This window comes from Rhineura floridana, chromosome 5 (assembly GCF_030035675.1).
Source record: "Rhineura floridana isolate rRhiFlo1 chromosome 5, rRhiFlo1.hap2, whole genome shotgun sequence".
NCBI lineage: Eukaryota > Metazoa > Chordata > Lepidosauria > Squamata > Rhineuridae > Rhineura > Rhineura floridana.
This window is the reverse complement of record NC_084484.1, coordinates 22,394,532-22,422,212: the sequence shown is the minus strand read 5'-3', so window position 1 is coordinate 22,422,212 and position 27,681 is coordinate 22,394,532. Positions and strand designations below refer to the sequence as shown.

Here is a 27,681-nt window from a genome sequence, read left to right as displayed (position 1 = left end):
ATTAGAATTTAAGAGTGCCAATCAGAGCTTGGGAGTAATTAGTTACAAGTAATGAATTACTTGTAATTCGTTACCTTTTTGAGGAACGACTGGGTAATTCCTTTACATTTTGATTGTAATAGAACTAGCAGTAATTTTATTGCTTTTGTGGAGTAATTGTAATGTTTCCAGCATTACTTTGGGGCATTATTTGGGGGGTGAGCAGGGGCTGTTTTCTGCTCCTCTGATTTGTGGATGAAAATCATGTGCCTCAAATTGGGCTTCTGTGCAACATCGCTCTTCCCTCAAGCTGGTGGGTAGGAGGCGACGAGGGAGGAGGTGAGAGTGAGACAGGGTGGAGTGGAGAAAACAATTGTTTAAAAAAATGGATGGTGGTGGTGAAAAATGGAGTGGAGGGAAAAGGAGCTGGAGGGCAAGAACATGGATAGAGGAGGAGAAGGAAGCAGCAGCAGAATGGAGATAAAGAACTGTGGAGGTGAAAGATGACAACGTGTGTGTGTGTGTGTGTGTGTGTGTGTGTGTGTGTGTGTGAGTGAGAGTGAGTGAGTGAGTGAGTGAGTGAGTGAGTGAGTGAGTGAGTGAGTGAGTGAGTGAGTGAGTGAGTGAGTGAGTGAGTGAGTGAGTGAATACTGTGTTTGCACCTGGCACACAAAGTGGCCGCCACCACCCTCTCTGGCTACTGTGCTGCATTTGCAGTATTGTAACTTTTTTGCATCTTAGGGGAAAATGTTTGCTTGGGTGAGTGTCCCTTAGTTGGTGGCAGGGGAGGGTCTGGGAGGTGGTTGAATGAGAGAGATGATGCTTGCTGGCTGAGTGGAGGGGGGGTTGCACTTGATTTGACGTGCAAAGTTCTGAGTAGTGGCCTCTGCCTCCCTCCCCACCTCCCTTACCAGCGGAGAGACCACCATTGCTATCTTATGGATAAAAAGAATTAATCTATTACCTCTGTATGTGTGTGTTTATTTTAATGTTGTTTTAGGCTGCTTAAATGTGCAGCAGCCAAGGCCAGCACCTTGTAGGCGGGTTTTTTTAAAAAGTAACTGAAATGTAATTGTAGTGATTACTTTCGAGAAAAAGTAATCAGTTACTTTCAGAGCAATTGTAATTGTAATTGTAATTACTACTTTTTGGGCCATGCAATTGTAACTGTAATTTATTACTTTTTAAAAGTAATTTTCCAAGCTCTGGTGCCAACAAGCATATACATAGAGGTGATATAGTTGACATAGTGTACTTGGACTTTCAAAAGGACCTCTCCAAACGGAGTGAATGGGCAGTAAAATGGCAAATGAAATTCAGTGTAAACAAATGTAAAGTGATGCATGTTTGGGCAAAAAATCTTAATTTCACAAATACTCTTATGGAGTCTGAACTGGTGGTGTTCACATGGTCAGTTATGGAGAGACCTGTTTGGTTGACATGCATTATCTTGTGGTTCATGTAGCTGTCCTTATGACTCATGCAGTTAACTTTATTCTATTAAGGGATGGAGGGAATATGAAAGGGAAGGAAGGGGAGGTGTGAAGGGATGGGGGGTTGGGGCAACTTACCTTGTTTTATATTGTTCCATGTATTTAGTTCTCTTTATCCTGAAAAATCTAAATAAACACAAATATGAATTGGCAATGACTGCCCAGGAATGAGACCTTGGGATCATTGTGGATAGTTTGATAAAGGTGTCAACCAAGTGTACAACAGCTGTGAAAAAGGCAAACTCCATGTTACAGATCATTAGGAAAGGAATTGAAAATAAAACTATGTATACCATAATACCAATCTAAGGTTTGACTGTATTTGGAATACTGTATGTGGTTCTGGTCACTTCACATCAAAAAAGATATTGTAGAGCTGGAAAAGATTCAGAAAAAGGCAACCAAAATGATCAAGGGGATGGAGCGACTCTCCTATGAGTAAAGGTTGCAGTATTTGGGGCTTTTTAGTTTAGAGAAAAGGGAAGTAAGAGGTGACATGATAGAAATGTATAAAATTATGCATGGCATGGAGAAAGTAGATAGAGAAAAAAATCCCTCTCGCATAATACTAGAATTCATGGACATCCAATGAAGCTGAATGTTGGAAGATTCAGGAACAAAAAAAAGTACTTCAAATAGTGCATAGTCAAACTATGGAATTCGCACCCACAGGAGGCAGCGATGGTCACCAACATGAATGGCTTTAAAAGAATATTAGACAAATACATGGAGGATAAGGCTATCAATGGCTACTAGCCATGATGGCTGTGCTCTGCCTCTATGGTCAGAGGCAGCATACTTTTGAATACCAGTTGCTGAAAACCTCAGGAGGGGAGAGTGCTGTTGCACTTGAGTCCTGCTTGCTGGTCTCCCATAGATTTCTGATTGTGCACTGTGAGAACAGGATGTTGGATTAGATGGGCAATTGGCCACATCCAGCAGGCTCTTCTTATGTTCTCCTAAACCTAAATCTAAATTTCCAGGCACGTGCAAACCCAGTGAATTCTTGTTGCTATCTTCTGAAAGGAACCCATCCAAAGGTTCCCATCCAAGGAACCCATCCAATAGGACCTACTCAAATTGAGACAGATAAAGTGGAATCAAGTATTCTAGCAGTTACAGTGTGAACAAATCAAAGTCAGTTGCCCCAGATAATCAAAATACTTCCATCTTGCACCTCAAGGCACAAGGTGGTAAATAATATTTCAACAATAAACATAAAATGATAAATATATAAAACAGAATGAGAACTGTAAATTATCAAATAGACTCAGCAGCAGCGGCAGATATAGCAGCAATGATGATGGTACCAGAAACTGAAATGGGTAAGGGGTTCTAAAGGCAAGGCACCACAACTAAAAAACCTTGCTCCACAAACTGCAACCTTACCATAGAATGCCATTAATGCCATTGAATGTGGTGCCACAAAAACATTCCTCTTCCCTGAGCACACAATAGCTGTAAAGTTATTGTACTGAATTCTGATCATAACAAAAATAGAAATTGCAACAACATCCTAGAATCCTAGAACAATCCGAGAACATCAATGGAACCTAAACAGCCCTGATATTTTAGAGATGTGTTCCAAAAGCATGGGGGAAAGTCAAAAGGCTTTTACATTATGTCTAAATACTGAGTCCGAGAAAGTGCTCGTGCAGATTTCTCATGTGTGTTTTAGTGTAGTCTACAGCAGCTTTGGCATTAACTATTGATTTGCCTTTCTACCTGGAGGTATTATTTGGGGAAGACAATGTGGGGTGAAGAGGAAAGGACACAGTGAGCCCTTTTTATTGTCCAGCATCCTGTTGAATAAAGTGAGCTCCCACCCAAAAAAATCCTTGCATGGTTAAAAAATTTTTTTCCCCATAGCAGCCTAGAGATGTGAAGACCTGGGAAAAGACCCAGAAAAATTGCAGGATTCCGGGGTGGGTGGGTTCATTTTTTTCCAGCCCCCTCCCCCAAACAACAGGGAAAATGGCAAATGGGGGAGGGATTTCCCCTCATGTCTTCACATCTCTATAGCTGGATCAGGAGGTTTAAATTATGCATACATTCTGCTCCTAGATGAAGTTTTACTTTAAAAAACAAGATACAATTCCCAGTTTCATTCTATTTTGCAAATCTCACATATCTATCTAAATAAAAATGTGTCATGCTGCAGTTTGTGCCACAGACAAGTGGTGCTGGAAACTGTAGCATGAATGCTTCCCCCCATCTGAATGCCACTCGCCTTAGCAAGGAAGTATGGCAGCAGCGGCAGCTTGGCTGGGGGGCTGGCTGGCGTGCTCCATGGCGGTGGCAGTGTTTGTCCAGGTGAGAGGTAGTGTGGGGCAGCAGCAGTCTGGGAGGGGGCAGGAGGCTAGTCTGTGGCCTGGCTGTGCTGTGCTGTGGCACTGTTTATCCAGGGTGGTGGAGGAGGAACCATGTAAGGCAAGCGGATTAGTAAGGGGAATGCGGGTGCCTGAGGGGGTAGGGGTTGGTGAGGGGAGTGTGGTTGTCTTGTGGGGTGGCGGAGGGAGTTGGGGTTGGTGGTCGGCAGGTGTGGGGGTTGGTGAGCAGAGCGAGTTAGTGAGCAGAGAGTGCAGAGGGGCAGAGCCCCCCTCTTCCTGTACATACTTGTGCAACGTTTGAGCATATATGATGGAAATTTTGTTTTTAACATCAATTAAGTCATGAGCTATATCAACTATGTATTTGATGTGTGTAGAATTACATTCTTAATTAACATTGTTGCCAATCAAGCTTAAAAGGACTTTTTAATAGTTAGCTGTTGGCCTGGTTCACATGTGAAAATGTGTGGACTGGAGAGGAGTTTGCAGCCGCTTTGCTCTCACCCTACCTTTTTTCTGCTGTGGTGCACTGAGGTTTGGCTTAGTGTGTCATCTGAACGGGGATTTGTAATTAAGCATTCTCCTCACCAACCGTTAGTTGAAGCAAAGGTGTACAGTCACATGGTTCCATTAAGCCATAGTTTGGCTTGTCATGTTGTACAAACCAGACCAGTATCACTGATGTGAGCAGAATAGTTATGTTAACCTGACTCACTATACCTTTATTCTGTGTGCATGTTTATTAGACTTAATAATAATAAACGTGTCAAATAATCAGATGGCATGGTCTGGTTACATTGGATAGTTGGCAGGAGCTTGGCTTCCATTTGTGGCTCCCTTACCATAGTTTTGACACATCAAGATGTAGTCTAAAATGTGTTACAGTCGTAGGCCAATCAGAATTTAGCAAATCTAATTTATTCCTTTTTTCATTTCATTTGTGCACGTTTTTTGAAAGGCTGTGTGAATCTACTATAAATTGCTGTGTGACAGAGGGTGTTGCATCATGGACCCCAATTTCTATGCAATAAATCACAGATATCTCAACAAAAGTAGGCAATCAGAGATGACACAGATGATGTTGTCACCATTGTGAAGAAGACTGTAGAACTCCTGCCAGAGCATCCTTCCCCTTTCTCTTTAGAATCTAAAATGGCTGTCTCAATCTTTGATCTGCAGGTATTACCTAAAGTTTTATATTTTGATACTAAGCAGTGAAAGGCTATACTTTGCCAGTAGACATATCCATCCACTATGCAGCTGCTGTTCTGCTCTTGCCATCCCCTACACAGGAGCTCTGATTTGACTGAGATCAGTAGGTCTAATAAAATCATCTTCTTTGTTTCATTCCTTAGCTTTCTTTAAGGGAAAAAAAGACAAAGCAAACTTCAGGAATTATCCCCAACGAAAAAAAGATTCATATTGCTGCCTACTAAAACTTAGCTGAGGCCAAAAAGTAATTTTAATGGAGATTTTTTACAGCAGTTTCCTAACGCTCTTTTGATCACTGTAGTTAGGGCTGTATTCCAAGAGTAGACATAAAACCAGTGACTAATCCACTGAGTCATCCACATAGTGTTGTTAATGATCTGTGTTGCCAGATATTACAGCCTTTTTAGTCAATATTCCTTATAACAAAGAAACTGTGTACACAAAAGACTAATACAACTTTAAGGCATTGTTGTGTAAAAATACTGTCAATATGATATATTGTGATACTGCAGTAACTTTTTTTATTTGTGATTGTAATTGACTGTAGAGAGTCTTAAATCACATATATTTTAGGCTAACGACTAATATTCTAACTTTGGTTGGTTAATGTTTGCAGGGCACTTACAGATGCTAGAATAATCTCTAATGTTTTTGTTCAATCTGCTCTGGAGATGGATGAAATAAATAGTTTAAACTAATTAATGTAACACCAGCTGTTACAAGTGCTTGGCAGACATCTGTGAGTTTTGATGGGCAGAGAGCGGCTGTTGTACTTGACTTTATTTTAGTACAATGTTGATCACAGTGTAAGCTGGAATAAACGATGAGCCAAAGGAAGGAACAGAGGATAAATTTCTCTGTAATGCAAAATAAATATTGCCTTTCTTCAGGACGGCAGTTTTTCAGGAACTGAGAGGGCATTAGAATGATCCTTACTAAGTTGTGTGTTCTGACAACCAATGCACTAAACTTGTACAGTTTGAGGGTACAATCAACCAAACCTTCATCCTCCTCAGCTCCATTATTCCAACATTCAGTTAATGGCAGCTTTAATGTGCTTTTCACACAACATGTGCAGAGTTCTGTTGAAGCATGATTTTAAAAGGTTAATATACTGTTTTTGTTTGAAGGTTATTTCTATTACTTTTTATTAATAACAATTATGCAGGCATAGTATATCTTAGTATTTTGAAATAATAAAAACTATTTTGAATATATTGGTTCCTTTTGTATTTTTGTTTGTTTCATTGTGTGTGTGTGTGTGTGTGTGTGTGTGTGTTTGTAGGCACATTCTAGGAAATCTGCATTTTATTTATTTATTTATTTATTATGAGATTTGTTAGTTGCCCATCTGGCTGGTTGACCAGCCACTCTGGGCGACGTACACATTAAAACAGTATATAAAACAGTTAAAAGTTTAAGAATCATTTATTAGGGAAGATAGAAAAGTTTCACTCTGGGATTTCCACTATATGGTGTTGTCTCATTGATCCAATTTCAATTCAAATAGAAAAATTTATTTTAAAAAAATGACCCTTCTTTTTTTTAATCTAGCAATAAATATAATAAGTAGCAACTCAGTATGTAATAATTACTGTAGATATCAACACTTATCCTCTAAAGATTTGAGTGCAGAGATGTTTGCAGAGGCAAAAAACAATATACCAACCAATGAGTGTTATCTCTATATATGTGCTAGCATTAAGTTAACAGTGTCATTGTACAGGTTGTTACCCTGTGAATATATCTAATAAGTTATTATAGAGTGCCGAGCAGATGGCAAGTGTGCTCCTGGAAGAATTGATGGATGGGATATGATGTCATCAATGAGATGACATGGTTCACAAGATGCTTGACCTCCAAGAAGAAGTTCTAACTGGTTAGAATTCTAAATGGTGAACTTTAGTGACACTGGCTAAATGGGAAATAAGTGCAATTTGTATTTCTTTATGGTAGTGTTTACCCCCTTCACTGAACTCCACATAATGGGATTTGGTCCCAGAAGATTTCGAGATATTGTTAGAAGGTTTCACCCTGTAACCTTCAAAGAATTTCAAATACAAATCTAAACTTTAAAAGAAGAATCACAGCACATACTGTTTCTCAAGCCAGATTCCTATGTAGGCTTACTTTCAGAAAGAACTCAGTTGCTACAGTTTAGCATCTTTGTATAAAACTCTATAGGGAATTTTTTCTTCTAAATATCGTAGTTCCACTTTTAAAATGATTTTGCAGTTGCAGTAAAACTTTCATAAACGTCATGTTATAAATTGCTCCCATCTTTGGCTGTAGGACTACTATCTGTAAACAAAGTGCTTAGGAGTCCTAAATTACTTGAAAATGACAGCAAAGCTTAGGTTGACTTGCAAACGTTATAACAATGAATTAATTTTACAGCAATTATTATGGTAATTATACAGTCGTGAGAGTGGCTGTATACTATAGTCAGCATGGATTTTTCACATTCCACAATGTAAAATTGAAAATAACCCTCATGCCATTCTGATGCTTCCCATAAGCTCATTTCAAAACAGAACCTTACAAAACTTATAGTCCTGAACTTAGAAATGCTTGCTTAACAACCCTCTAAGTTTTCATGGCGATAAACAAAACAGAGAGAATCAAGAGTTCAAACTGTTAAGAGAGAGAGAGAGAGAGAAACATACCCCTTTTGGACTTTTTTCCTATCAGAGTTTATTTATTTATTTATTTATTGTACTTATATACCGCCCCATAGCCGAAGCTCTCTGGGTGGTTTACAGTAACTAAAAACATTAAAACAAATATAAAAAATTAAAAACACATCTTTTAAAAACAATTTAAAACACAATTTAAAATTTTAAAACAATTTAGAGTTCTCATAATTTGTTGCAATTAATTAAAAATCAGCCATGTTCATAGAGTACCTGTAATCCTATTACTGACCTTACCCCATACATCATCATGACCATCATCATCATTTAAAAGTTTTAACATGCTTGGCTGAGTTTTAATTAATTTAAGAAATTTAGCATTGAACGCAATGATAATGCCGGGCATGCTCAGTAAGAGCCACCTGTCAGTGTTCTAAAAGCCAGATTCACAGCTGCTTAGCTTGCCTAATCAGGTGGCCAAACCCACACCAGACCTTTATTTCACTTGAGACAGTAATGGCTTCCCTCCAAAATCCTGGGAAGTGTAGTTTGTGAAGGGTGCTGAGAGGAGACTCCTATTCCCCTGACAGAGCCCCAGTGGCCAGAGTGGTTTGACAGTAATTGAAGCTCTGTGAGGGGAACAGGGCATCTCCTAGCAACTCTCAGCACCCTCCACTAACGGCACTTCCCAGGATTCTTTGGGACAGCTTTGGTTTAAATTTGGGTGGGAGGCTACATGTGCCGGCTGTAGAATAAAAAGGTGGGGAAACGCTGAAAAGCAATGATATTGTTCACAATGTTATCATTTTGGACAATAAAGGGGCATCCCCTCTGCCCAGTGCCCACCCATCCAATCTCCTCCCCTCCCCCACCCCTCTCCCTTCTTCCCTCCCCTTCCTGCCTTCCCCTCCCTGTCCCCCCCAGGTCAATTTCACCTATCCTAAGCATGATTGCAGAGGAATAAATCCCACTGAACTCAAAAAGCATGCAAATGATCAAACCTGCCCTCCCTCCTATCCCCTCCCTCTTGCCCCTTCCCTCCCCTTCACTGCTCTTTCCCTCCCCCATCCCCTTCCAATCCCCTCCCCCATCCCCTTCCAATCCCCTCCCCCATCCCCTTCCAATCCTCTCCTTCCCCATCCTCATCCTTCCCCTGCCCTCCCCTCCCCCTTCTCCCCCCCTCCATGGTCAGTTTTACCTATCCTAAGTATGATTGCTTGGGAGTAAATCCCATTGAACTCAATAAGCATGCAAATGATCAAACCTGCCCTCCTCCTCCCTCCCATCACCCCCTTTTTCCCTTTCCCTTCCTCTCCCCTTCCAATCCTCTCCTTACCCCTCCTGCTCCCCTTTCCCCCTTCCTCCTCTCCCCTCCCCCTCCTCCTCCCCCATGGTCAGTTTTACCTATCCTAGCCATGATTGCATGGAAGTAAATCCCACTGAATTCAATAAGCATGCAAATAATCAGACCTGCCTTTCTCCTCTTCCTTCCTCCTCCATCCTCTCCTCCCCTCCTCCTTCTTCCTCCTCCCCTGCCCACTCCAGGCCTCCCTCCCCATGGTCAGTTTCCCCTATCATAAGCATGATTGCACGGGAGTAAATCCCACTAAACTCAATAAATATGCAAATGATCAAACCTGCCCTCCTCCCCCCTTCATTCCTGCTCCCCTCCCCTTCCTCCCCTCCCCATCCCCTGTGGTCAGTTTCACCTATCCTAAGCATGATTGCAGGGGAGTAAATCCCACTGAACTCAATAAGCATGCAAATAATCAATCAATTCTTAGCAAACTTGCACAGGATCCCATTTCTTACCTCCCGAATTAAAAAGCAGAGAAATTCACTAATAGGCAAAAAAAACAAAAAAAACACCACCTTGCGGTTTAAGAACATACCTATAGCCCACAGATATTTCTATCAAACTTTAAAAAGGCAGGGAAATTAGGCTCTGGACAAGAGGCTACTGTAAGGGCAGAATATGGAGAAACCAATTGGTTCCCCATCAGAAAGGGTGTGAGACGGGTGTATTTTATCACCCTATTTGTTTAATCTGTATGCAGAACATATCGTATGGAAAGCAGGATTGGACCAAGATGAAGGAGGTATGAATTGGAGGGAGAAATATCATTAATTTAAGATATGCAGAAGATACCATACTACTAGCAGAAACCAGTAATGATTTGAAACGAATGCTGATGAAAGTTAAAGAGGAAAGCACAAAAGCAGGACTATAGCTGAACATCAAGAAGACTAAAATAATAACAGAAGATTTATGTAACTTTAAAGTTGAGAAGGAGGACATTGAACTTATTTATTTATTGTACTTATATACTGCCCCATAGCTGAAGCTCTCTGGGCGGATTACAGTAACTAAAAACATTAAAACAAATATACAAATTTAAAAACACATCTTTTAAAAACAATTTAAAACATAATTTAAAAATTTAAAACAATTTAAAACACTTAGAACGAGATGTAATGGGGTCAAACAACAGGAGATACTTTGAACAGACGGGGTATAAACAGCAGAAGTATTCTGAGTTACCTGAAAGGAGAGAAAAGAGCAGAAATGAGAGGCAATCAATAAGGGAGTCAATGTAGTCTTAACAAGAGGTTACCAGAATATGGAAAGGCGTTTAAGAAGGTACAGATATATTTATTCGGCTGAACTGCCATGCCTATAATACAGGTATGGGGAGCATCTTGAGATGTTGCTGATCTCTAACTCCCATCATCCCTGGATATTGGCCATGATTGGTGGGACTGATGGGAGCTGTAGTTCAGCAACATCTGGAAGGCCAAAGGTTCCCCACACCTGCTATACTACTATATACTACTAAGTGGCAAAAGACGTGCTGTGAGGCTGATCGGGCATGAGTAAAACATCAAAAACGTGTCTACCGTGTGGCAGTGAGGGCAGTGAAGAAGGCCCACTTCTCTGCCACCATTGCATCCTCAAGTAGCTGTACAGCAGAGCTTTTCCGTATTGTCAGGGGTCTGTTGACATCAGCTCCAGGAAATGGAATTTTAGACCCTTCGGAGGCCCACTGTGATTTGTTTGCAAGGCACTTTGAGGGTAAAGTTGCTCGCCTGCATAGCAATCATGATGCCCCATCCACATCTACTGTAGTCCCCAGTGAGGTGTCCAGTGCAACGTCGGCTGCAACTTCTTGGGAACAGTTTCATTTGGTGCAGCCTGATGACGTGGACAAGATGACAGGATGACAGATTCATTCATGGAGGAACCATATGATGAAGAACCAGAAATTTTAGAATGCGAGGTGAAAGCTGCTCTTAAAATTCTTGGAAGAAACAAATCATCAGGAATAGACAGCATACCAATAGAGTTGCTACAAGCTACTGAGACTGAATCTGTCCAAATTTTGACAAAAATTTGTCAAGAAATATGGAAAACTAAACAAGGGCCCACAGACTAGAAGTGTTCAATATATATCCTATATATAGATCCAAAGAAAGGGGATCCCAGAGAATGCAGTAATTACCAAACTGTTGCCTTAATATCCCATGCAAGTAAAGTAATGCTCAAGATTCTACAACAAAGGCTCTTACCATATATGGAGCGAGAAATGCCAGACGTCCAAGCTGGATTTAGAAAGGGAAGAGGCATCAGAGATCATATCGCAAACATAAGCTGGATAATGGAACGGAGCAAAGAATTTCAGAAGAAAATCACCCTATGCTTTATAGATTACAGCAAAGCCTTTGACTATGTAGATCATGAAAAACTATGGAATGCTTTAAAAGAAATGGCTGTGCCACAGCATCTGATTGTCCTGATGCGCAACCTATACTCTGGACAAGAGGCTACTGTAAGGACAGAATATGGAGAAACCAATTGGTTCCCCATCGGAAAGGGTGTGAGACAGGGTTGTATTTTATCACCCTATTTGTTTAATCTGTACGCAGAACATATCATACGGAAAACGGGATTGGACCAAGATGAAGGAGGTGTGAAAATTGGAGGGAGAAATATCAATAATTTAAGATATGCAGACGATACCATACTACTAGCAGAAACCAGTAATGATTTGAAACGAATGCTGATGAAAGTTAAAGAGGAAAGCACAAAAGCAGGACTACAGCTGAATGTCAAGAAGACTAAAGTAATGACAACAGAAGAGTTATGTAACTTTAAAGTTGACAAGGAGGACATTGAACTTGTCAAGGATTATCAATACCTCAGCACAGTCATTAACCAATCTGGAGACAATAGTCAAGAAATCAGAAGAAGGCTAGGACTGGGGAGGGCAGCTGTGAGAGAACTAGAAAAGGTCCTCAAATGCAAAGATGTATCACTGAACACCAAAGTCAGGATCATTCAGACCATAGTATTCCCGATCTCTATGTATGGATGTGAAAGTTGGACAGTAAAAAAGGCGGATAAGAGAAAAATCAACTCATTTGAAATGTGGTGCTGGAGGAGAGTACAAGCTAGTAGCCTCTAAGCAGGCTAGTCAATTTTGTGGGCTTATTTCCAGATTGTGTTAGACTAGTAACAGCTAAATTTAATACCATAGAGCAATGGTTACCAAACTACTTTCCTTAGATTACTCAAAACTGAACTAGAAACAATGGATTGATAATGTGCAGACATTACGTTGACTTGTGCAGAGACTTGAGTGATACATCTGCTGTTAACTCCATAATCTATCTGTATTAATCATGGAACCAGAATTAGCATTCAAACTCAGATTTTTGGTGAATTTTTTTAATAAAGATGATATGAGAATATGATATGATGATATTCCTCGGGAAGCAGAAATTTCTAGAAGTGGAGAACAGGGACTGAGAACACAAGTTTACAGGTTCTACTTTTCATGAAGGGCACTAGCAAAATATCCACCAGTGTATTATAGTCATTACGGTTGGATACTGTCTCTGTTATATCCAAATATGGGATGCTGATACATGCGAGTTCAAGTTATTTTTGGTACCATGTACAATATATTTAAAAAATCTCAATGCATAAAGGCATACAGTTGAACAAATCCTTAATGGATAGCCTGTGTCGTAGCAGAAGCAAACACAACTGTTGACTTTAATATGGAATCCTTAAATATGGCATAAAAAACCTCTAAAACTTGTGTAATATTTTCTCACTGAACATCAAGCATGAAAATACCACTGGAAACGTGCTAATAGATGTATTTTGTCAGCTTGTTTCAGACATTTGATGAATGCACTTGCCACAAGAATCGCATCAGGTATAAAACTGCATACTGATTTCATTTTGAATTTGGTTTATGAACACACTGATTATTGCTGGTCCCTTTTAGTTCTGGCATTTCTGTGAAAGGTGAATAATAAGAACAAAAACTGAAATGAACATATAACACTGAAGTATGCAGTGATAGCCTAATGGAGGAATGTTTGCACTAGGAAACAATTCACTGGGAAGTTGTTCTGAACAAGGCTGCTTGAAACGAATTGGAGCTTCATAAGAGCACCACTGTGGTTTCAGTGCTATTCATTTCAAAGACCTCTGTGAAGATACTTTTCAATAGATCCTAAACACACTTACTTAGTTGGGATTAAATCCCATTGCATTCAGTGAGACTTAATTCTGACTAAACATGTTTAGGATTGCACAGTACAATAGAAAACATTCAGAGCTCATCTGTCATTATCCAAGGTGCACATGGGTCTAAGAGAAATGGGGCTCAGCCTTTTGTATCAAGCTTCACTTATATGCAATGTATTCCGGAAGACATCCAGGCAGGGAGGGTTTTTTTCTCCTCACAGAAGCTGGAGTTCTGGTCCCTTGTATTCTTTCTAAGCACAGGACTCAGTTCTGTATAGAATGGTTATTTGGAATTTGGTTATCTGAAGACTATATACATTGTGACCTGCTAAGCACCTAGTATAGCTGGTAGATAGTATTCAGCTTTGTGAGTAACAAGTTATGGCAGCTTGGACTATAAATGTGTTTTAAATCAACTTGCAGAAAATATTCTCAAAGACAAAAGTTATGCATACAAAAAACCATGGACTACATCAGACAAATATTTATTTATTTATTTATTACTACATTTATATGTCGCCCTTCCTCCCAAAAGGATTAACACAGTTATGAAGGAAACTGAATATTTGCACATAATGTCTTCAAAATGAATAGTAAAATCTTGTATTACGTGTACTCACTATCCTTGACCCAGAGAAGGAGATCTGCACATGTGGGTTCAGACTTCTGTGCACTTACCAGGAACCACAACCATAAATTAGATACACACCTAAATATAGATCTAGCCCCACTTCATTCCTATTAATGGAATGAAGATTCAGAGGTGCATTCCTAGTCACATCCAAATGTTGAAGAGAACGCACATTCCAGTGCTTATCTCATTGGAAGTAATGTTGTGTGATATACAACTGTTAATTTCGATATATATCCAATTTACACTCATGGTCCCTGGCACATATGCAAAAGCCTGTTTGCCATTGTGAAATCCCTTTGGGTTGGGGTAATTGTATAATAGCAAAACTGTATTTGAGTTAATCAGAAGATTGTAGGTCTCAATTGTCAACAGGTTCAGAAGTACAATCTGTATACGTTTCAGAATCTCATTTCTGAAATATCCAGTCTTGTCATGCTGTTGGAGTAGGGAAGTTGTAACAACATAAGAATTTCTGTTGATTAATGAAAACCCCATATTTTCTTTTCAATATTCAAAATTAAATATTTGCTACCTAGCATTTCATGTATATTCTAAAGAAGCCATTTGGTGTTTTTCTACTGAGTTTTGAACCAAAATGTTTAACAATTAAATAAATGAGAAAAATATACTTTAATATACAAGAGTTTCCACATGTTAATATTATGTCTTCATCATCTGATACTTGCAAAATACCAGCTGTTCTACTTGAGGATTTTATTCTCCCTCGGGCTTTATTTTGGGGCAAATAATTATTCTCTAAGACTGATAATGAAACACATGTCAAAAACCTCATATTTAATATGCACCTAAATTTTAAAAAATACACATTCCTTATCCTTCACATAGAATCTCAAGCACTTAATTAAAATTAAGGAAAAATCAAAGTGGCTCTTATATTCATGCATTACAATATTCTAGGGTTATTTTGCTTGAAGCATCCATACAAACCAATATTATTTGTATGAACATGTACTTAACAAGATTACAAATTCTGGGAGGATTGAGGGAAAGTGATGTGATGGTGAGGCCATGAGAGATCAATGCTGTTCATCCAATGATAGTTGTTAATCTTTCCAGGTGGCAAATTTTATGTCTGCCTTATGTGAAGTGTGATTTTGATACTATACCTTGGCTCTCTTCATACTTGTAATTTACAGACTTGATATTTACAACTTTGCTGCATTGTCATTTCTCTAAAGAAAGTATAAAGGGCAGAGGAAAGGATCCCAGGAAGCAGCACATCCTAACAATGGCTGCAGGATTTAGTTTATTCATGATAGGTTGCTCCTTACCATTCATATATTTATAAAGAAAAAGTGTAATAAAGTTTTGAATATTTATGGCATATTCATTTACTCATGGAAGTGCCATTAATGTACATGGCTCTTTACAAAGAACAAAAAAAAAGGTACTGAGCCCCAGGACTATTAATATAGGTACTGACGCAAGTTAGAAAACAAAGGAAGGAAAGAGAAATGGAGCCAGGAGTAAAAAGAACATGCAATTATTTCAGTTACATGTTTTTTTTTCAGTTATGTAGGTAGGGTTATTTATGGTACAGTTTGGGGATACAGGCTGCATTCAGACATGGGGTTATTGCATTAGTTGTACTGATTATAATTGTAGTGCTTCTGTTCCAATTTCCGACATTCCTTTCAGACTGACCTGTCGCATTATGGAATTGTGGCTTTTTCACCGATATACCACCATGCTGCGCTAAATTTCATTCACATCAATGGGTGTGGTGTGACACAACAAGAAATGTCATTGGGCATGTGGCTCACCCTTTCGGTACATGTACACTTCTGTTTCCCCATGAAAATGGTGGTAAAAAACTGAATGCCAGTCCGCCCCAAATTTTATCACATTACTCACACAATTTTCTGGATCAATGGGTTTGCAAACAGATTTTTTTCTGGAAGCAATTAATATGGAAATAAGCACTAAAGTTATACTAGATTCTGCTAGACATCCAGAAGTGGCTTTTATGTCGTATGAAAGATCAAATAAATGCTGAAATTATCTGGTAAGGAAGTGTTGGGAAAATGGAATAAACTGCTATCTGAATGCAGCCCAAGTCAGTGTCAATGTCTTCATCATTTGCCCCAAATCTAAACATGAGTGTTAATGGCAGTGAACCCCCCAACACTGGATTAGACTGTCATGATGTTATGTTATGTCCATTTAAACTACTTAGGGGAACAAATATGTTGGCAACAAAATCTCCATATTTAGCTTTTGTCAAAGGAGGGGAAATTGTCAGTTTGGCTGGTGCAAGTTTAGGATGGTAATGCTGACCAGGTGGATATACCTTCCAGGCAGAGAGTCCAGGGATAGTTGAAGGAAAGGGATAGAGTAGGCAATAGAGTGAGATATAGGGATCTGAGGATAGAGCAAATGGAAAAGACAGAGCCCTGAGAAAAAGACTTGGCAAAAGAATTACAGTAGGGCCCTGCTTACCGGCGCTTCGCTTTCTGGCGTTCCGCTAATACGGCGGCTTTCAATTCCCCACTTCAAAGCTGCTTTTGCGGCATTTTGTGGCATTTTCACATGACGCGCCCATTATTTTCAATGGGTTCTGCTTTACGGCGATTTCCGCTTTACGGCAGCAGTCCGGAACGGAACCTGCCATATAAGCGGGGCCCGCCTGTACCAACTAGAGGTCTGCACTGACCACAAGATTCGGTTCAGACCCTAATTTGTGCTTTATAGGCTGCCTGATTTCAGAGTCCATTGAGCCTGCTTTGTCTCACTTTCACTATTCAGAAATTTTAAAAATGGCTGTAACTGCTTTTACTTTTGATGGAAATGCATGAAATCTGCAGGCATTCCAGACCATCCAGAGGCAAATAGGCCCAGGGTCTTTTATATTGGACATTTTTAACACTGGTGTTTTTTTTGAAGGACACTTCTATCACTGTTTTTATTTTGATGGCGAATTGGGTGAGATGTGCAGGGAAAAACACTCCTTCTGAGAGCATGAATCCTGCCACATTTCAGTAATTTGCTTCTAATTATTTCCTGTGCTACAATCAGCAGGCCCTGGTAGAGGTTGCATGCAAGTGTAGGAAGTGCCTACATCAAGCCTGAATTACTTGTGAACCAAGTCAAATACAGTCCACAAACCATGTAATAGGGCCCCACGTTTGTTTCACAAACGCCATGATTTTGTAATCCTGACAAAATCAGAAGATTTATCAAGCCCCTAATAGGTTACATCATCTAGATCAGCCCTATGCCATTTTGACTCTCATTGTCCCATTCTCAACTCATACTTTCATTCAGCCACTGCATGATATGACTCTGATTAAAGGCAGGTCAGCAACAAGATCTGTTCTCTTTCCCAAAGGGCCCCCTCTCACTAATCCACCTTGGAGTATTCCAGTCACACAGAACAAGTGGGCTTCTACATTTGTAGAGTACATTTTTTTTGTATTATTTATATAGAGATGTAATTTAAACATTAAAATTTAGTTAGGCAATTAATAATCGGGTACTTAAGTTACAAGCCCACAATAGTAAGAGATCTAAAAAAGACTGTAAAAAAACCTAGCTTTGTTATGGGTTGTTTGTTATTTTCCACACTTTTACATATGCAAACTTTTTTAAAGGAAAAACTTTCTATATTTATTTGCAAGACATGGGAATCAATCAAGTATGAATGGTTTTATACCATTTCTTTCCATATTGTTTTCTCTCTTGAAAAACATTGTTTTGATGCGGAGGTGCTCTTCTGCAAGTAGAAAGCCCCTTCCAGTTCAGAAGGGCCTTCCCTAACTTTGTGCAAGATCTTGTGTGAGAAAAGAATACTGACACCCAGAGGTGCATTTCTGTTTGCACAAGGCATTGTGCAGGGAGACTGCGACATCTCAAGTTGCATGCCAGCATTAGGGGTTGCACAGCACATCCTGGAATGATGCTACTGCCGTAATTTCTTCCACTAGCACTCTGGATTCAGCCCTATATATTGGAACACATAGAGAATAAAGAACAATCTATTCAGCTCTCTTAGTATGTAGAGCAAGGAGTAGGGCTATGATTTTAGCCACAGCCCAACATCATGCCTTTTTTTCAGTAACCATCTGCTGCCCACAGTTGTGTGAACAGAAATCTCAGTGCATAAGTTCCTGCTCACAACTATGAGCTCTATGTGAGACCCAAATAATCAAGCGTCCTGATCATGCAAAGCCCCTACCTGTGAAAAGGAGCTCAGGTGTTGGGCTTTCTACTCACACCACTACTTTCCACCAGTGGTTACTGGGGAGAAAAGATGTCAATGTTGAGGACCTGGGGCTAAAAGGTCAGCCCTCCTCACACTTATAATGTATGAATAGAGTTATAGTAGAGATGTGTTTTGTCTCTTTAGGATGGGTTTATCCAAAAAGATTTAGGCCTTGGCCAAAACAGCATAGTTATTTATACATAATGTTAATTTGCTAGAAGCAAGATTGTACCACAGTATTGTTATCTAAAGCTCTTGCATATATTTTGAGGTACTTTAATGACAGGGGTAATATTTTGCTACTATGATCTATGGTTGTGTTTTAATTGGCTAATATTTACAGTATGTGTTATTTTTCCCTTTAAAAACATATTTTTTTCTTTCAAAATTCCCTTGGTCATTGCTTATCTCACATCCACAAATATCCACTCTTCCTGTGTATGATATGTACATTTGTTTTGCTTCAAATACATTCACATTCAAAGTTTATTTCACATGGGACGTGAAGAAAACAAAGTCACTTTATGTCAGATTATTTTTCCTTAAATTAAACATTCATTAAAATAAGTTCAGCTTGAGTTCAAGTCTCTTATTTCTACACTGTGGTTCAATGAAACCACTGTTAATCAGTAAAAATGGTGTTTAGTCAGTGTGGAATGAATGCAATTCAGTATCATTTTAGGAATGCTTAGGTTATTTTTGCTGTTGATTGAAAAGAATGTAAGAGAGCCGTCACAAGCATTGCCAGCATGGGCGGTGAAAATATTGAAACTGACTAAACATTCATTTGCTAGTTTAAAGGCTTGCATCTGCCTTGACACAAAGCATGGTTTGGCATGATGTTTATTTATTTATTTATTTTATTTATTTGTTAATTATTTTTTTATACCTCCCCACTAGCATAGCTCTCTGGGCGGTGTACAACAAAAATTTGTGAGCCTCTCTGAGCCCAAATGAACATAGGAAGCTGCCTTACACTGAGTCAGAGCTGTTGGGCCATCTTGCTCAGTATTGTCTACATTAAGTAGCAGCGGCTCTCCAGGGTTGCAGGCAGGAGTTTCTCCCAGTCCTACCTGGAGCTGTGAGGGATTGAACTTGGGACCTTCTGCATGCAAAGCAGATGCTCTACCACTGAGCTACAACCCTTCCCCTACAGCTCTACACCTACAGCATTGGGTTCATGTGTTTCCCTTTCCTCCAAGAGGAAACAAAGCAGGATTCAATTTCTCCTTTGCCAATTTCTGGCTTCTCCTTACATGTTAAGAAGGACTTGGGGTAAGTAAGCTCTAGTTTGTTTAAACAAGCCAGCTTCATAATCCATGGTTTCAAGTTGGCCTTCCTTCCTCTTTTTAAAAATAGACTAGAGTTTATTTTGCCAGACTCACACTGCTCCTTTACCATTACAATCTGTCCAAGTCAGAGGTTGTGCGGCAGCTTTCAGAAGCCATTGCATAGTTCCTGGCAGAGGCAGGCCAAAAGCAGCAAGAAGGAAAACAAGAAGAAACAAGGCGAGACAACAGGCAGAAGGGGCGAGAACATAGGTTGCTAGGAGAAAGCAGGTGGTAGGTGACAGCAAAATACAGAGCACAAAAGCATGGGCCAAAAATAAGAGGGGAAAGGAGTTGAGTGAGCAGGGGAGAGGAAGTAGCAGGAGCAGAGCCAGCTGGGAGAAAGTAGGGGTGCAAGGAACTGGGGGACGAGCAACAGCAAAGGAAAGGAAAAAGATGTATGAAATGTAAGACAAGATGAAGAAGAGTGAAGAAGAGGTAGTCATGCAGGAAGTGACAGGTGAGGGAAAGGAAGGGAGAGACAGATGTGAAGGGTTATACAAGACACTAAGCACTGTACATTACTCCAAGAAACATTTTATTGCGGCTTACCATTTCTAATAGTCAGATCTAGCTAATGTGCAGCACAAACCTCTCCTTGTTTACTCCATATTTAAGTCTCAGTATGTTCAGTGGGGCTTATTCCTAGATAAATACTTTGAATATGATTGTAGCTTTAAACACTTCAAAAGTCCCACTCATTTAAATAGGGCTAAGTGTGCACTGCAAACATAAATGGCATTTAAAATGTGCACAATTATTAATATAATTTATAATTTAAACTATTAATTTTCAATTGTTGATAGCTTGTGAATTTTTATGTGTGTTAATACTGTGTTGTATGATGTATTTAATCAAAATATAGGTACTCATTGTGAAACAATTTTTTTTAAAGAGATTTAAAATGTGCAGAATTTTGGCTAGATTGTGACCCTAATTAGATAATGTTAAGTGCATAGTATTAAGTAGGAGAAATATATTTATTTGTTCTATGCATGAACTGGTTATTAAAAACTTTTTATTAAAATACGTATATAAAATAACTGGTAAAACAAACTTGGTTTTATAACTATCAAATCAAGAGTCTGCATCATAATCTGTTAAAGGAAGAAAATGTAGATATTGAAAATATCTAGAACTGGTGTGATGTAGCAGTTCAAAAATTGTGAATCAGAAAACCCAGTCTCATCACAGCCATGAAACCCAAGGGCAAAAGAATCCTATGGATGGTGAGCAGGGAGATTCCTTGGTAGAACTGCCAATTCCTAAGTCCTATTGGTTCATGTTGGTCAGAGTGGAAGGGGAGAGGAGTGTCTTGCACCTGTTATTCCTGCTGCGGACAGTTTTCCTAATTTCCTTCCCACTGAATGCAATGGAAGGAGTAATTAACTTCACCAGCTTCAGGGTTATGTAATGTTTTGGCTAGTTTGGGGGTGCTTTGTTGAAACCCCTTCACTGTAACAAAATTAAAATAAACACTTCAGGCACTACAATTGAATTGGATTTTCTTTCACCAAATGCACTCCTTCATTATCAATCCCATAGTAAGACAAAGTTCCAGAGCAATCCTAACTATACAAAGCCAGTATAAATTAGGCTGGCATAATTTAGGCCAGTGTAAGTTACCCTTATTCCAAAGTCCGTACAGAAGACTGAGAAGGGCTACTGCCGGCTGAGCTAGCAAGTGAATGTGGGGCCAAATTTTGAGGTTTGGGCCTGAGGTCACATATCCATGATGAACAGGGTTCCGAATAGGGTTAAATTTTCCCCTGACCCATTCCACACCTGCCATTCCCCCAGAATACCCCTTTTTTGGGACCTACCCCAGTCTCAGCCCAGTCAACTTTGGCTGAGCCACGATGGAGAACATATGTAAGTGGGATGAGGGACTGCAGCTGGGATAACCCTGGCTGAGCCCAGGCTCAGCCAGAGATCTGCCAATTCCAAATGCTGCTCATCCCAGCAGATCCTGGGTTTGGATTGTTCCCTATGTCTAGAAACATGAAAAAAAAAATTCTCTTGGAACATAAGACCAATACAAAAGGATCAGATTCCAAAATCTATTTGTATGTTAACGAAATACTGTAGGGCCTGTTCCGGACCGCCATCGTAAAGCAAAATCTGCTGTAAAGCGTAACGCATTGACTAACATTGTCTAAAATGGTGCCCGACGCCCAAAAAATTGCATAAAAGTGGAACAAATGTGCCGTAGGAGCGGGACCTTTCTGCAATTGACAACCGCTGTATCGGTGGAGCGCTGCAAAGCGGGGCCCTGCTGTAAACACAAATATATGAAATTGATTGAAAAGAAAAGATAACAAAACATATAGGACTATATATGGATGATTTAATCAAAGAAAACAATATCAACAATCCTTAGGAAGAATTCTTTAAAATTATTACAGTGATGGTATGCTACACTGGTATGTCTGGCAAGGATAACAAACACAAATAATACAAAATGTTGGGGAAACTGCAGCCAGTAAGATGCATATATTCATGTGTGGTGGCCATGTCTAGCGTCAATATTTGCTTTCAAATTATTAATACTTCCTTTCAAAATACTGATTTCCCCCAAAAACATTGATTTTTTCTTTCATTTATCATTTATCATTGATACTGCCTTTCAAAATAATAATATTGATATATTAACATCAATATTTGGGGAGGAAGGAAAAAAACTGGACCAGTGAAAGCAGGGGTTAGTGGACAAAGAATGACCTCGAATTGATATTGCCTGTTAGGTCAACGTAGTGCTTTCGAAGCAGCATTGGCCAACAGAACCCACCCCTGGTCATGTCAGGCTGCAGCACAGTTTTGGAATATAATATTTGCAGAAATGGCAAATATTATGCATCAAACTATATATGCTACACCAGAATTAGCTCTTTTAACAATTTGGAACAAATTGAGAAATTGCCATCTAACTAATGTTATTTATGTTGATAGCTACTTGCTGGGAAATAACCAAAAATTGAAAACTGCAGAACTTTTAACATTGAATTCTTTATACATTGAGCTGTGGCAAAAAGCCATAGCAGAAAAATTGACTTACCAACTTAAATCATCTAAAAGCAAAGCTAAGATATTTTATTTTTATGGAGTGTGGCATGATTTTATCTCGTATACAAATCAGGGACAAATGCAGCAACATTTATCAAAGCCTTTCCTTAGATTATGGAAAAGAGTCTAAGTACAAGCTGTAATATTATGATGAAGTATACAGAAAATCTCCCAAATTGCCAGTGGTCCTTACATATATGCTCACGTACACATAAAGATAACAAGTACGCTAAACATATTACCTTCTGTTAGTAATTACAGAATGTAACTCTGTTTTGTTTTGTTTTTCTGGATTTTGGATTAAAAAAAAAACACTAATACTTAAGCTAAGTTCCAGTGGAGATAAATTGTCAAGTATAGTATAATTTGCTTGAATATTCACATTAATGAGGCCTAGCTCAATATATGATTAGCAGTTTGGAGACCAGGGGAATGGGAGGGATACCTGGAATGAATCCCCCACCTCCAGCATGGTTGTTGGAGTTGAAACCACTATCCATCTCTTCAGCATTGTGTGTGCAGTGCAGGACAACTGGGTACATGTCTCCAATGCTGGATGTGATGTGGGACTTTTGCCCCCTGCATAATTTAAAATAAAAACAGGTTGTCTGTATACATGTCCATCCCAGAGGGAAATGTGCACATGGAAGTTTATTTGTGCATGCCCTTCTTGATTCAAAGAGATGGTTGATGGTGGGTTAACTAATTGAGAATCATCTTTGCATAAAACACACTCCTGCAATATAAAATATGTCCCACGCTAGGAAATATTCTATTGTCAATGCAAATAGTGCCCAGACTAAAATGAGATAATTGGGAAGGTACCCATAAAGTCATCCCAAATATATTATCACAAGTATATGTGAGATATTTGTTTTAAAAAGATTATATAGCACTGTAAACTCAGTCTCATTAGAGACTGCATTTAAAAGGCTTATAAAGTTACTCATTAATGTTATCTTCTTGTATCTCCACAGCTTTTTCATTAAAGAAAATTCAGCAGAAAGCATTTTCTCCTGATAGCAGGAACCAATTTGCAATAAATGTTCTGGAAACCACTGGGGAAGCCATTACTGAGGTCTAATAAAAACAGACAAGCGTAACTTGTTCTATATTTTTGTTTCAATCACATACAGATGAGACCCCGCTCTCCACACCAACTGCAAGAGACAGCCTTGACAAACTTCCACTAACTGGGCATGGGCAGCCGCTACCTCCAGGTTTTCCATCGCCTTTTCTATTTCCTGATGGATTGTCCTCCATAGAAACCCTTCTGACTAACATCCAGGTAGGCCATCCTTGTAGATCAGTGTAAAACAATACAGATAAACGAGTCAGCAAATTGTCAATGTTAATACAGTCAATTGAGCTTTAACTAGTTCATAAGACTTTGGGGGATTCTTTTAGGAATTCAGGAATTTAAAGGTTCCACAATAATCAAAACGAGTTTATGAAACCATCTAAATGCAGTACATAAAATATGGCTTATAATGCTGAACTGATATGGAGTTAGATGAAAGTGGCACCAGTATTTTATAAAAAATGCTCTTTCTATTACACAATAATGATTTGTAGTGATCTGTTTAACTTTCCTGATAGTACTAAATAGAAAAAACCTGCTAAAATAAATGGTTATTTTAAACTGAATTAATGCCAAAGTGAAACTCACAAGTTAATCTATGGAAAATAGGCCTTAATATAAAAATACATTAATAAGAAAAGCATTTATGTTACAAATAAGTTCATTTCAGTGCTATCTTAATGGATTTCAAAGGGTATTATCAAATTTTCTTCAGATTTCCTATGCAGAGGTCAGCTTGTCTGTTGTATTTTATTTATTTTTATTTATTTATTTCGATTTCTATACCGCCCACAGCCAAAAGGCTCTCGGGGGGTGCGCAACATAGAGTAAAATACAATAAAATTACAAAGGTCAGTAAAAAGCATACATATTAAACAGTAAGACAGCCTAGTATAAATTGAAAGCTAAAAAATAAATTAAGTTAAAATGCCTGGGAGAATAAAAAGGTTTTAACCTGGCGCCAAAAAGATAAAAGTGTAGGCGCCAGTCGTACCTCATTGGGGAGACTGTATACTGCAGTCTGACTCAGACATTATTCAGGGTTTTGACTAAAGAAGGGGGATTACCCACACGGGTACTGATCATGTGTACAGCTGATGGAATTTTTTTGCCACCACACAGCTCTGTGTTGCATACATATACAGTCGTGCAGAAAAAAATAGGGCCATCTCATGCTCTTCCCAGCTTTGTCTTTTGCCTATAAACATCCAAATGGAATCTTTCACTAAGTTTCTCTATTTTTAAAAAAGCCTTCCTGTACAATTGATAGAAGAGAAGAAACAGTTGTTAGATTAACAAAGACCTTTAAAAAAAAAAAAGCAGTATCAGTTCCTTTACTCATTTGAGCAGGGTCATTACATTTAGTGTTGAGCTTCCAAGCTTGGTTCAATCTGTTGAACTGTTAGAAATCTGTTCAGCACATCAGGACCTCATTTATACAGGTAGGCAGGAGAACATCCAGGACATTAATATACTCATAAACCAAAAAAATAAGTGTTATAGTCTGCTTATCCAAAAAATAGAAGTGTTATTCTAACTATATCAGAGTGGTGTGCAAGTTTAATAAAGACTTTCAGATAGGATAAAAAGAAAGCATTTCATTTGCAACTGTTACTTTATTTAGACATACAATTAAAATATCCAGTTTAAGTATATTAAACTTAAGTTTGTTAAGGTAACAAACAGCAAAATCCTATACATTTCTACTCAGAGGTAAATCTCATTGCATTCAATGGCACTTTTCTCCAGGTTTCACCTGGGCTCCTACTGGAAGGGCGGGATATAAATCTAATAAATAAAATAAAATAAAAATTAGTAATAGGATTGCATCCTAAGGCTTGCTTGTGAGTAAACACGTATAGCAGCCTTTCCCAACCATTTGGTCCCCAGATGTTGTTGGACTACAACTCCGATCAGGCCCAGCCAACATGGCCAATGGTGAATGATGGGAACTGAGTTTAGCAGCATCTGGGGACCCAAGGATTGGGCAAGGCTGATTTAGGATTGCACTGCACTGTGTGAATCATATGCTGTTGATTATTTCTTATGGCCTGATCCTATTTATCCTTTTGTTGTTCTTAGTGCTATTACAACTGGATCTTTTGTTGGTGAAATACTATGGCTTGCACCCTAAAGTGGGTTCACCCCAATTCTAGTCTCTGGTACAATAACTTCATTTGGTGGTTCCACCCAGTAATAGTCATCTTCCCAGAACTGCCATTTTACAGTTATGCAAGACATGACAGAAATCTGCCAATTTCACTGAGCAGGAGCAACTCGCCTGGTGGGGCAGAGCCACAGTAATAGCTTTCCAGCAGCAGTGTTGCTGCCGCTTAGCTGAAGAGGGAGGGGTGAGGTGACTGCAAGGTTGGGGCTATGTGGGTGCACTGACATAGCTAAGCCAGCACTCGCCCTGGTCTGCCCACCCAGCCTTGCCACCACCTGCTGCTGCTGGGGCGCTATCACTGTGACTTTGTTCCACCATCTGAACTTGTCGTTGTCCTATGTGCCATTTAATTTGTTGCAAGAACCAGTTAAAATAAGTTAAGTTCAACTAATAGATAATTGACGTGCAAAGTCTCGGGCTGCATTTAAGGCATGGCCCCCCTCATCCTCCCTTTTTACATGTTCTAATCAAACTATAATTTGCCATGTCTGAACTGGCAAAATATGATTTGAGTGAGCATAACAAGTCAGGATCAAATCATGCTTTGTAATCTTGGTTTAGTGGGTTCACCCAAATTATAGTTTGCCAGTTCAGATATACAAATTATGGTTTGATTAGTCCAGGAAGTAATATATTAAGACCTTTATGTGGGAGGAGGAGGGGGGGGCACTTGCAATGATTGCTTTTTCCTGATCCACCCAATCATGGTTTAGATTATTATTTGAATGCAGCTACTGTGGTTGATTATGTAGTCTCTGCAACTCTGTAGCTGTCCATTTATTAGTAGGAAAACTAGTCATTTTTATCTGCTTTTAAACCAGGCTGCAAGGTTTAATCATAAACTAATTAGCTAGAGCTTCAAAAGATTATCAGTGAAAGTTCATTTTAATCAGTGAGGGCATATTTTAATTGATGGGCTGCAAGTTAAGGGCATGCCAGCTTCTTTGAGGCATAGTTCTTACAAATAGGGCAAATCTGGGTCTGGGATCTACCAGTTAGTCTGTAGATAAGGTTCACATGATGAAATCCTTGTTCACAGGGCCGGCCCCAGACATGCCGGGGCCCTTGGGCACGAGCTTGCCCTGGGCCCTGGCACTCATGTGTGCACACACACATAAACACGTGTGTGTGCCCAGGGCTAACCCCAGACACACTGGAGCCCTTGGGCAAAAGCCTGTCCCAGGCCCCAGCACTCCCCTTCTGCGATTCGCGCATGGCGAGAGCTTCAGGACTCCACCATTCCCTTGCTTAACTTACCTTGGTCTGCAGTTGCGCACACAGCGGTGCCCTTAAGAAAGATGGCAGCTGAGGTTTCCCTAAGGAGCTGAAGCCTCTGCCACCATCTTGGTTCATGGCAGGGATGCGAGCGCGCAACACGCATGCATGCCATCAGCCAAGATGGCAGCAGAGGCTTCAGCCCCTTAGGAAAACCTCAGCCACCATCTTTCTTAAGGGCACTGCTGCGTGTGCAACTGCAGAATAAGGTAAGTTAAGCAAGGGAATGGTGGAGCCCCAAAGCTCTTGCCATGCGATCCGCGGTAGTGATCCCACTGCGAATCGTGGAAGGGGAGCAGAGGGGCCCCTCAGGGGCTCCTGTAGCTTCAGGGGCCCTTGGGCCAGTGCCCCACCTGGCTGCCCCTTGGAACTGGCCCTGCTTGTTCATATAAAGGATTTACTTCCACATACAAAACTAGCATATCAAGGAGGCTAGGTTAAAAAGCCTTCTCCTGCACGTTACATTTCTATCTAATTTCTTTCCATGAACAACGTCATGCAATGTGAGTCTCCAGCTGAATGCTGAAGTTGTATAAATTGGGCCTAGCTGAAATGCACCCCCTCATTTTGTTACCCTTTTTGTGGGTGATGAAAGAGAGTAGAGCTTTTCAGTGACTTTTTAGGGGGCAAATAGGTGGGTGGGGCAGACTATACTGATTGCCATTGCCAAGAGAAAAAACCCTCAGGGATCACTGATAGGCAGTTGCAATTTCACCCAAAGTTTC

The 27,681-nt window shown here is 39.6% G+C and overlaps 1 protein-coding gene across 8 annotated transcripts in view; it reads left to right on the top strand.

Moving 5' to 3' along the window:
• Window positions 1-27,681, top strand: part of DACH1 (dachshund family transcription factor 1) — a 585,162-nt gene that overhangs the window by 496,172 nt on the left and 61,309 nt on the right. For all 8 annotated transcript variants that reach the window (XM_061629968.1, XM_061629971.1, XM_061629970.1 and 5 more), the window contains one exon: window positions 23,570-23,721. In XM_061629968.1, coding sequence (XP_061485952.1) covers window positions 23,570-23,721 — 152 coding nt within the window. The remainder of the gene's footprint in view (window positions 1-23,569; window positions 23,722-27,681) is intronic.